General features: G+C 46.4%; 1 protein-coding gene across 3 annotated transcripts in view; it reads right to left on the bottom strand.

Annotated features, from left to right (window-relative positions):
• The window catches only part of PLCB1 (phospholipase C beta 1), a 632,132-nt gene that overhangs the window by 78,964 nt on the left and 540,723 nt on the right, over positions 1-12,445 (bottom strand). For all 3 annotated transcript variants that reach the window (XM_083175630.1, XM_083175632.1, XM_083175631.1), the window contains exons 24-27: positions 12,152-12,284; positions 11,970-12,032; positions 9,674-9,893; positions 40-220 (exon numbers count right to left, since the gene is read on the bottom strand). In XM_083175630.1, coding sequence (XP_083031756.1) covers positions 40-220; positions 9,674-9,893; positions 11,970-12,032; positions 12,152-12,284 — 597 coding nt within the window. The remainder of the gene's footprint in view (positions 1-39; positions 221-9,673; positions 9,894-11,969; positions 12,033-12,151; positions 12,285-12,445) is intronic.

Below are 12,445 nucleotides of genomic sequence, written 5' to 3'. Positions count from 1 at the left end.
AGTACAGCACAAGCCGGAGATGAATGAATTCCCACCTACCTGTTTGATATGTTCCCTCTTCTGATACTTCTCGCTGTAGTACTGCTCCTGCCGGAGGTTGAGAAGTTGCTGTTGCTGTTGGTCCTTCAACTCTATTAATTTCTGCGCCATCTCTGCATCTAGTGCAGCTAAATCTTGCTCCACAGTAGAGGAATTATGATCCGGACTCCCAGAGTCACATCTGCAAGAAATATAAAGAATGCTTACACCCACACTTATATTCAGGCACATGTAAGCCACAAACACGCTACACTAGTAATGGGGACTACACACGTAGCGATGCTGAAGTGTTCCGAGCGATGCTTCATCGCCCCAACCGCTTCCGCATGATTGCTCAGCTCATAGTTCTGTGTCAGCGCTATGTACTGAGCAATCTGTTAGGGTCAGTGTTCTACGGTAAGAACACCAGTGTGCTGGTTATTAATCACCGGCGATAGCACCGCGCATCGCTATTGCCCCTACACACGCAGCGATGTTGGGGCATTTTCTGAACAATCTAGTGAGATCTCTCAGAAACTGCCTGTATATCGCTGCATGTGTAGGCCCCATTACACAACTAATGTCGCTCTGCATTTTGCGCTGTCTAGAACGCTTCAGCGAACCGGCAATATTCGCTGATGTCATGTTGTGGGGCGGGGCAGATCAGTGGAGCGCCATCAGGGGCGGGGGGGGGGGGGGGGGAGGCAGCTGTTTCAAGCATTGCCTCTTCCTATGTGTGAATGGGTAACTCGACCCGATTAACCTGTTCACACCGCAAAGCAACACGGCAACGAACCGGTAGGGACCTTTCTTTATTCTACCAGTTCGTATTGCCGTTTTGCTACAAGTTTGCGGGACCCGGTAACCCCTTTTACATAGCACCAATTACCGGGTCAAACTGGCAAGAAACCTGCATGAACCCAGGTGCGATGTAATACTGTATATTATGTTTAATACCATCACCCTTTGCTTTAGTTATAATGACAGGCAACTTATCAGATTAACAACACATCCCACTGCAGCTTGAATAGAAAATAATAGTGTGAAATGTATTACTGGGTTCTACGTGCTGTGATCCTTGAGCGCATAGCCACCTGCTCCTAGATAGCAGGAATGCATATGGGCAGTATGTATGGTGTAACGGGTTAGCAGATCATGGGTTTGTCTCCTACCATGGCCATAACTGTGAGGAGTGTATATATTCTCCCCCTGCTTGCGTGGGTATCCCCCTGGTACTCCAGTTTCCTACTACTAACCAGAAATTATACTGATAGGTTAATGGCTCCCACCAAAAAATGAATCTAGTTGGCCCAACTATCGGGCATAAAAAGACACACACACACACAGGGTGATAATGTGATGACTCTGGGCCAGATGCACTAAGCTTCAAAAAGTGATAAAAAGGAGAGTGATAAAAACCAACCAATCAGCTCCTACCTGACATTTTTCAAACACAGTCTGTGACATGGCAGGTAGGAGCTGATTGGCTGGCTGTTTATCACTCTCCATGTTATCCCTTTTGAAGCTTAGTACATCTGGCCCTTTATCTGTTACTGTACTACTGCGCATATACGTCAAGTCCCTCTGGGGACTTGAGGCCCAATTCAGACCAAAATCGCACAGCCAGTGTTCAGTTAAGACGCTGCCCCGTTAAAGTGAATCCCGCCTTGTGAATCAATGTGCACGCCGTGCGGATATGTCCAAAACCCCTCGTAACAGGCTCGTCATCTAATGATTTTTACACTGGGCACAAGTCATCGTAGGCGCCGCGTATCACTGGAATTATTCGGCGGCTGCGATGAAAATAGGCATATCCGACCTTGAGATGTAGTCACAGACCCCCACCCTACAGCTCTCAGGCACACCTAGCGTTTAACCTGACACTCCCAGCATTTTCCTAGGCACACCTGTGTTCTTCTTAGCCCTCCCACTAAACATCCAGGGTGAGATTTAATAGGATGAGAGATTCAGAAAGTGAGAGATTTGGGAAGAAATCTCCAGTTTTTTTAAAGCGGCAATCATTTACACTGCAAAATCAAACTGGGTTTGCAGTGTAAATGATTGCAGCTTTTAAAAAACTGGAGATTTCTTACCAAATCTCTCACTTTTTGAATCTCTCATCCTATTAAATCTCACTTCCAGTTTCTTCCGCCAGTCACCTACTTCATGTCAATCACCTTGCGATCAGAAAAAGTTCCAGGGCTTCATCACAGGATTGAATATGATGTCAGTGTACACCAAAAGTATTTGGGTGCGTTGAGAATTTTTCTTTGCATCGGGGTCCCATTTATATGGAAGGTATGAATAAAAGATTATAGCACAGAAGGTGCTTGTCCCCTCTGCAAGCCAACAATGACTAAAACTGTATACCCTCTACATAAAAGTGCAGACGAGCGTCTGTGGGAAGCAGCTCGTTACTGATGCTCACTGTCACCGCCCAGCAGGCTGGTTCTATAACCATTGCTGAGACCTTCATTACTTCCTAACAACGGTCCCTACATCTGCATCTTTCCAGTTCTCTGTATCAGAATCCTTGCAAATGACGGCCATATTTTCTATTAGCAGACTTATAAAACATACAAGTCATCTTTTTCACTGTCAGCAAAATGCTGGGGTTTTTTTTCCTCCGCTGATCTGACAAGTGACAAAATCACCAACAGAAGTGTCTGTAAGCCTTAATTTACTGCAAAATCCAGCAATGTGCTGATTACTGCATTGTAGATTGTGTTATTTTCTGCTATGGGAAACTTTTCTGATATCCATTGATAAGCCAGCAATTTGTATGCAGCTGCCAAAGGAAGATCCAGCTAGACACAAATTGCTTTTCCAGTGTGATGTGAGAACCAAGCCAGTCTCTCGCTTCTGAAGTTTACTGCAATCTCTACACCTTGCACATTCCCGTTATTAAAATCTCCACTACAGAAGGTTCTGTGCGTTCCGGTTACAGGATGAGAGGAAGAGCAGATGTTATGCAATGCTCAGGCATGGCAAGGCTGTTGTGCTTGATGTCCTATCAGACACAGTAGCAATAGGCACCGATGAAGGGATCTAGTCAAAAGCTCCACAATGGCAATGTTGACGTTCATTATGGTGACACCACAAAATTAGTAGTTTTTTTGTTGACATTGCTAAAAACAGGCAACATGTTGACGTGTCTCAAAATGCTGACGTGACAACACTCTCAGAATGTTAAGGCTGCGGGATGGGATTAGGCAGTATTGGGAGATTTATGGATAGAGGGGGGAACTTATCGGAACACTGGAGGATCAGGAGAGTTGTGTGCGTGCGCACAGCTAATACCACTTTTACACCAGAATGCCGAGTAGGACCCGGGAAATTGAACACAGGAAATTGCCAGGGCATGCCCTGCCTCAGACCCCATTTACACTGCACTTCAATCCAGGTTATTCCCGGGTAATGCCCTTTTACACTGAAAACGGATCAGCCCTGCCTTTCCTTGCTGCTGTCATAAAAAAATGGATTTTTGGCCTGTTGATGATGAGGTCACAACAAATGGAACATGACCCTCTTAGAGTTTTTTGCTTTATTAAGCTGAAAATATGCATAAAATCATCATGCATTGGAATCTTTATAGATGTAATGCATTCTCATAAAGAAAGATGAAGATGCGTATGAATACAAACTTGTAACACACTGGGGCACACTGGGCGGTATTCAATGAGAATACCTGCGAGGTGCAGCGAATCCTTTTTAGGATTCGCTGCACATTCGCCACGTTCCGGAGCCGGCGGGCTCCGGTATTCAACGTGTCAGGGGCTCGCTGCCCCTGACTGGCGAATATGAGCTCCTGCGGTGATTGCCGCAGGGAGCATGAGGACGGTAGCAGGCAGAGAGATGGAAGTCTCTATGCCTGCCCCAGAACTTTGTGGGGGGTAGGTGGGCTCCCCGGGTGCCAGGCAGCACAGGCTACCCCCCGGGGGTGCCAGCAGGGGACCGTATATTCACTATGCAGTGAATATATGAATATGTAATGAGCGGCTCGGCTCCGGCGCCCCCTGCTGGCTGCTGTGTAAAAAAAAAAAATTTTATTTTTTTTTTATTAAATATATATTCATGTGCTTACAGCACATGAATGAAAATAGCATGCCCCTCCTCAGAATAAAATTCCTGATTTTTTTACACCAAATGTAAAAAACAAAATACTTTATTTTAAAAGTTCACATTCCACTTCACCATAAAAAGATAGCGATTGCTACTCGGTGAATCATGGTGAAAAAAACCTTGAAATGTATTCGCCATGTGGTCATTGAATAGGGTGATTCACCGTTTTAGTCAGAAATTCGCCAAACAGCACAAATTCGCCATAAAAACATGGCGAATCAGGCTCATTGAATACCGCCCACTGTGTGACAGCCAGCGTGTGTTGCTGCAGATGAAGCTGTTAATTCACTGGGGAGAGTGCCTCCAGCACAGACTGTTGCTGTAGTGTAGGGTACAGGCTGCAAACAGCGTGGTAACGCTGCTTCTGCTGCGCTGCTCCATGTGTGGGTCTCCAGCAGATGACATACTGTAGGGCGAGATTCTCTATCACAGAAATGCGGTAAAAACCCCGTTATCGGGGTTTTTACCGCATTTCTGTATTCTCTAACCTCCCTCCGCAGTGTCAGCGCTGCGGAGGGAATCGCCAGAAAAAGCTGGCGGTTCCCTGCAGAAGCCTATGGGCTTCTTACCGCAGCGCTGTGTGAGGGATCCGTCACGGATCCCTCCCAGCATGCTCTGCGGCCGGCGCGTCAGTCTGCGCATGCGCAGACGGACTCCCGGGTCATAGACCCGGAAGTCCAGCAACGGCGCCGCATCGCAAGGGGACAGCTCTTACCGCAAGAGCTGTCCCTTGCGTTAATGACCGCATATTTTAGAGAATATGCGGTCATTAGAAATGCGAATGCCGGCGATACTGGGCTGCGGATTTTAGAGAATCCCGCCCATAATGAGCCAGAGCCGCAGAAGCACCAATCAGCTCTATGCGCCCTTCTCCCCGCCAAATAACCCGGATAATTACCATTTACACCACCCTGAGCCCCGGATAAGCCCAGTGTCCGACCCTGAACATTTGCCAGGTCAGATTCCTGGGGAACAGTACCCGTGTTCTTTTTTTTTTTTTTTTAGACCATTTACACCACGCCCTGCCCCAGACTGGAGAGGCAATATCCCGGGTCCAACCTCTGGTGTAAAAGGGGTATTAGAGGGTTACACTGGATCAGAGGTGCTTTCCCAGAGGTAATGCCAGGGCCACTGCAGCTGACAGGAGCATACCTCCCAACTGACAGTCCAACTAACCGACCCGCAGGTCCCGTAGGTATGTGTGGGGGGAGGTAGTTGGGAGAACTGGACTTCACCGCTGTTCTATAGAACAGGGAGGGAGGTAGTGCAGGGAAGGAGTCGGGGGCTGCCTAGCTGCTAGTGGAGGCCTAGCCTATGAAAACTGGGGGCCACGGCACTAGGCCACACACCTCCAGTAGAGGACATGCCCACCCAGTAGCCCTGCCTTAGGCGCAGCAGGTGCCGAATTGAAACAAACAATAGTTAGGAAGTATGTGTCGGGGATGATATAATGACACTGGAGCATGTTGACATTCCATATCTGTTTAATGTCGACGTTGTGAATGTCAACATTATGACTGTCAGCATATACCACATTCGCAATGAATATTACAAGACACAGAGCCTGATTTGGACACATCCCTGACCACTTTTCCATATGACTCTATTCTGGCTGCCCTAGGCTAATACCCTTGTAGTGCACCCCCCAATTCTCATAGTCTAAATCATGTGGATATGTAAGTTGGTGGGAGGTGCTGGGGATGTGGAGTTGTAAACTGACATTGTAGCCATCCCCCTATACAAAGAGTTGATTGAGTTTCCGCTGCAATGGCGTACAGATAATAGCACCAGCATTGGAACCCCCCACCCAGAGCCCTAGGCATGCTACAGACACAAAAATGTGAATCCAGGGCCGTCTTAACAGCAGTGTGGGCCCCTGGGCAAAGCAATGCACTGGGGCCCTTACCCATTCTCCAGCCTCCTAGGGGCAGGGGGTGCTATCAGCAGCAGCTTTGATGTCCCACGGGTGGCAGGGGGTGCTCTATCTTCCATTCAACATGTAGGACCTGGAGCAGTAACTTCTGCTAATTACTCCTTTACTGCACAGGTGGTGAGAGGGAGAATACTAATGTGTGGAAGGGGGCACTGAGCTGAATGAAGGGTCCCTTGTAAATGACTTCCAGGGAGGTAGGGGGTGTTTTATACGCAGGGGAGGGTTGGATAGTGGAGTGGGCTTAATATTCGTCATTTTCCGGTGGAAGGGCAGCTTGTTTGACTGCAGATATCGCCATTATCTGGAAATAGATTTCTTAGCCTTCAATAGTATAAAAACCTAGAGTTCCAACTTTCAGGAGGTGCTGGGAACTTGGGGATCAGAGATCAGGAGCCAGAGCAATCCATTGACAAAAATATAAAACTGTACACCAGATGTTTGGAGCTGGAGCAGGGACTGGCTGCTGGAAGGCTGATATCTCTGGTTCTGAGCATGATAGAGACAAGCCGCTAGTGTCGACAGAAAGGGTAGAGTCCCAGCATTTGGAAAATACTCTCAGAAAAACTCAGTCAGAGAGAACCTGAGAAATATGACTGGGAATTGCAATTAACAGGTCGGATGTGGACTGCTGCTTTGAAGTTGGATATCTCCAGTTCCCCAGGGCCGATTTTCAAAATTCTGGTATCCCTGGAAAAAAAGGATCCTCAGCTATCAGCATAGGGCCCTTATACACCTGGGGCCCCTGGGCAAGTGCCAATTATGCCCATACGAAAAGACGGCCCTGTGTGATTCTGGCGGTACCGTAAGTGTGGCTTAATGCGAGTGAGCCACTCGTAACTGAATTGATCTCTGTGTCATAAGAAAAAGTGCCTGTCAGCAATGTACCTTTTTTTTCATCCAGAAAAGCCGCTTTCCACAAAATAAATAATCTATGATTACTTGCATTTAGGTTTTATTATTGTTATCCGCTTTTATGTTAGGTTCAGATGATTGTTACTTTCTGAATTATTAATCGTATAACGTCGTTGGAATCTGGAGGGAATTTCATCCCCATACAGCAAAACAAGAAGCTAAATATTTACTGTAAGAATTACAGACTATTATGATGGTCGACTACTATTACTGCTACTGCTACTACTACTACTACTACTACTACTACTTCTATACAAATTTACTAAAAGGAAGCATCTGTGAGGACAAATGGCAAAATGTAATGGGAAGTGTCGTTATGCGCAGGTTGGGTACTTACATGGAGAACAGGTTTCACAGAGCAGCTGGGGAGGACAGAGAAGGCGTTTCCTTCCCATGAGGGTGCTCAGTGTTCTATTACTGGCCCATATTAAACCATTTTTTTTTTAAGTGTTTAACAGAAAAAAAGGTACTTGTTTCCTAGCACGGCCACAACGATCATTATCGTGGGCATCGTGAGGAAAAATCGGGGGCATCGCGGCCATCGCAAGCACTAAAAAATCGGGTGCGATGCCCGCGATTTCCCCATAGGGAACAATGTTAAATGCCTCAATTTAGCCACGATGCCCCCGATTTCCCATAGGAAACAATGTTAAATGGGTCAATTTACCCAAATCATCATAGGGAACAATGTTAAATGGGCCATAAACCCCCCAAACACCCCTGAACAGTGAAATGTCCCCCCAAAAGTATTTTACGCCACCCCACGATCAACGCGAACCCAAAGCGTGGCGAGCGCAGCGAGCCCGCGAGGGGCGGCGGATACCTGTGAAGCCCGCGAAGGCACGCGTTTACCTGTGAAGGTATCCGCGTCCGTTCGCCTCGCTACGCTCGCCACACTATTCTATTCTCAACTCCACGCCGACGTGGATAGTGGGGGTATGAAAAGGTCGGAGGACGCGTACCGCTGCGCTCGCCACGCTTCGGGTTCGCGTTGATCGTGGGGCGTAAAGTACTTTTGGGGGGACATTTCACTGTTCTGGGGTGTTTTTGGGGCTTTCTGGCCCATTTACCATTGTTCCCTATGATGATTTGGTGAAATTGAGGTATTTAACATTGTTCCCTATGAGAAATCGGGGGCATCGCGGGTACATTGAGCCATTTAACATAGTTTCCTATGGCGAAATCGTGGGCATCGCGTCTGGACCATTTAGGCTTTTTTAGCCGCATACGACACGACCGGCGCGATTTTGACTGTTTTCAATGCATTTCAATGGGAAAATCGGGGGCATCGCGTCGGTCGCGTCGTATACCACTAAAAATGACATACGATGCCCGCGATTGTGGCCGTGCTAGGAAACAAGTACCGAAAAAAATTCTATTTAATTATTTAACAAACAATAGTTTGCGGAAAAATGTAAATTAACAAATGGTTATAAAGTAGGTGACTATTTGATGTAATATTTTACGGTTTCCAGCAAATGTTTTACCAACGTGTAAATAAAATCTGGTAATACTGGTGGGTGGGCAGGTTAGGCAGTCCACATCTCACTGGTTCACACTTAGGTCCTCATACACGTGTACAAATAATACCAATGTTCTGTACTTTGTGCATGTATTGGACCTGTACTGCGCGTATACAGTACAGGTCCTGCATCGTTGGACAAACTACAGTTGCAGACTGTCAGTGGCTCTATCCACTAGGTTGCCAAGCAAGGGGAGCAAATATGTTTCTTTTTTTTTCTGTGCAGGGAAAATACTGTCTGCTTTTGCATGTAGGCCATAATTGTTAGCCAACTTGATTTTTGTTGCAGTACGGATAGTGTAATGGTTAGCATTACTGCCTCACAGCGCTGAGGTCATGGGTTCGATTCCTACCATGGCTCTTACTGTATGGAGTTTGTATATTCTCCTCATACTTGCGTGGGTTTCCTCTGGGTACTCCGGTTTCCTCCCACAATCCAAAAATATACTGGTAGGCTAATTGGCTCCTAACAAATAAACCCTAGAATGTCTGTGTGTGCGTGTACATGTGGTAGGGAATATAGATTGTAAGCTCCACTGGGGCAGGGACTGATGTGAATGTTCAAATATATCCTCTCTGCAAAACACGGCGGAATATATACTGTATGCGCTATATAAGAAACTGTTAATAAATAAAAAAAATTTTTTACACTGCAATAGAAATTCTCTCTGCACCCTACCTGCCTACTGTTTATCACTCTTCTCCGGTAGAAGCCCGGAAAGGAGTGAAAGGGGGCTGGGACAAGGCTATGTGTTGGGTGCGGGGCAATGCTGATGTCACCAAGTCCCGCCCCCATGAGTCAGCCACGTAAATTCGTGGGTTTGAGGATTGGGTGAGGGGCTAAAATTATGCAAATTGCGGCAATTCGTGTCATTTTTGCCCCGCCCCCTCCCAGCTGACCCACGGAATTTAGGATTTTATACAGCGAGGAAGGGAGGAGCGTCGGGACTGCGTCGTTGGGTAGGCAAGTATGCTCTGCATGTTATGTTATCTGCCCCACTTCTAGGGCAATACGCTTTGCCCAGTTGCTTTCTTGCATTACTTAAAAACATGAATCCGGCCCACTTTGCAGCATTTTGCATCAGCAGTAAAGGTAATAAGGCCTCTATTATGCTGGACACCCACTTTCAGAACTACTGCCCACTGGGAAGGGCGGCCAAACTCACTTCCTTTTGCTGTCTCTTTTCGCCGTCTTCTCCAGGATGGCCCGCCTCCTCATGCAGTCATTCTGAATCTCATTGTACTTAGTGGTGTGCTCTTTGATCAGGTCAGTAGTTTTCTTATGGTGCTTTTTTACAAGATCCTTCATTTCTTTGTAATGCTTCTTTTGCAGCTTCACAAAGGACTTCTGTTGTTTCAGCTCTTCGATAGTTTGCGCTTCCACCTCTGCAATACATATTTACAGAGATGGTGAGGCTCGGGTATTGTTATATTATAAACAATGCAATGTCATCCTTCTTGTGTTTCTATACATGAAAACAGGTATGTAGACAAACCTCAGACATATCAGAACTGAGGGCCTGATTCAGAGCTGGCCGCTTGGACTGCAAATCTTCGGAGCCCAGCAACCACGTAAACGCCACCCAGCCAGAGTGCCCCCCGCCCCCTTTGCATGGCTGAGAATACGTTTGCAACCGTGCACACGGGGAAAACCATTGGCAATCACTCATCATGTAATGGTTTTCCCCCTCTTTGCGGCAGTCTAGACTTATTTGGTGCTGCAATCACCGTGGGTAAATGGAGACCGTTGCTGACCACAGCAGCACTTCCTCCCCACGGCTGTGCCCATCTGCGTTTTTAGGCAGCACTCGCTGGCTGTGATCACACGGAGGGCACATGAGCATTCCTCCGATAATCGCTTAGGATGTAAATACAGCGAATGGGGCTGAATTAGCCCCTTAGACATTCATATGGAGAAACAATGGAAATGTCACATACATTAAATGAAGAACATCATTGATTAACTGCTCCCCTTGAAGAAGTCCACAGCTGGACGAAACGCGTTGGGTCCCTCCACCAATCCTCTATGCTACTAAGCTATGGACTGATAGCTTAGTTTCCGACCAGGGAAAGGACTTTGAGGAAAAAAACTCTCTTAGCGAGCTAAGTACACTAAACGATTCTTTAACATTGGAAGAAAAAAACTTTTTTTGTCAAATTTTGTACCAATTTATCCCACTTTCAGCCTCTGTCCCCCCACCCCAATCCCTTTCCATTTTTGTGTTCCTCAGCTGATATACCCATGTATATTATATATGTTTTTTTTTTTAAATAAATGTTTTTTTATATATTGAATGTATTATATTTCTGTGGTCATATTGTATAGAAGTAAGGTTGGGCGCCTGTTTTCTCTTCTCACTTCCTACAAAAATCCACCCGATTAACCAAGTCGGCTTATAGGGAATTGGGCTGCCACCTCATAGACGGGTGCCGGACGGGGTCCCGACAGTCGTGATCCCGACAGACATTCCCGACTGTCAAAACACAGATAGCCGGGTTCCCGACGGCCGTCGGCTATTTTCCCTCGTGGGGGTCCACGACCCCCATAGAGGGAGAATAGAAAAGGTGGCTCGCATAGCGAGCCCCCGTGCCCGCAAGGGGCTTTGTTGCGCTCGCCATGCTGTCTGAGTCCGGCCAGTTGGGATCCCAACGTCGGGCTAATGACTGACGGAGCCCTGTACCACACCCCTCATAGACTGTATATCTAAAAAGTCCTAAGGCAGTGGTTCCCAAACTTTTTTGATTCACGGAGCCCTAGAGCATCAAAATATTTTCAAGGCACCCCTAGGCCAAATATATTAAAAAATATATTAAATTAAGTGCATTGTGTTCATATGTCACAGTTATCTGGTGAGGGACAGGATTTGCGTCTGTTCGTCCACATATATTATGATTGGCAGCCACAAGCACTGGTTTTTCCTGGTACATTGACCATAAATAATATGAATTGATCCTGGTCCACCAACCCAAGGCACCCCTGCAAGTGTACTGAGGCACCCCAGGGTGCCTAGGCACACAGTTTGGGAACCACTGTCCTAAGGGTTTTTTAATCTAAAAGAGAGAGATTTCTGAGGAAATAAAACTTTCCCAACACTAATCACTATACATATATTTGGGTAGTCTTATGCGCCGGTGTCTTAGAGCTTTGTTTTGAAATAACTATATATATATATAGCAGCGACCCAGATAACCCGGACCTAAGCAGCCTCTCTGGTGATCAGACAGTGAGATAGAGACACAAAGGACAGAAAACAGGAGATATAGGAGGCAGGAGAGGGTGACACTGAGACCAAGAAAGAACAAGGGAGACTCCTGGGAAAAAAAGGGAAGACGAAAGATAAAAGTTACAGAATTAAATAAATAAATTCAATGACAGGGTCAAAAGCCAGTATATGGATGGCAATCAAAGAACATATACAGTACATTATAACATTGTCTTTGTCAGAATATTATATAATCTACCTGTTAATACGCTCAATATGAGGTCCTCAGCAGGAGTCGCCTTCGCAGGAGCCTTGACTGAACCTAGGGGAAAAATAAAGATTTCCTGATATATGAATGTGAATAGAATTCCTTCTATTATTATAGGCAGAGTCAGTATTTATAGCACAGGATGAAGCCTCAGCAGGAGAGTGTTTCCATACCTGGAGCTGGCTGGTTGTGAACTGACTGAGATGATGGCTTTGGCGTTAACGTGGAAGCATGATTCAGGCCATTTTCTGCCGGTGCCGGCCTGGGCTCACTGTTGGCTTCTGATGGCGCGTCACCTGCTTCTGCCTAGAAAACAAGTCACAACTGTTGTTATGTCCCCGATCACGCAGCATGTCAGTAGGTTTCCAACATTTGAAATATCTGCAGTAATCCCGATAGAACATGTTAGTGTTGTGTTATTTGCTTTTTATATTGAATATTGCCCCTGTTTACACAGGCACCTTCAC

The sequence above is a fragment of the Crinia signifera genome, chromosome 3 (assembly GCF_055691185.1).
Source record: "Crinia signifera chromosome 3, ASM5569118v1, whole genome shotgun sequence".
Classification (NCBI taxonomy): domain Eukaryota; kingdom Metazoa; phylum Chordata; class Amphibia; order Anura; family Myobatrachidae; genus Crinia; species Crinia signifera.
Note: the sequence above shows the minus strand (reverse complement) of the source record. Positions and strands in the feature narration are given on the sequence as shown.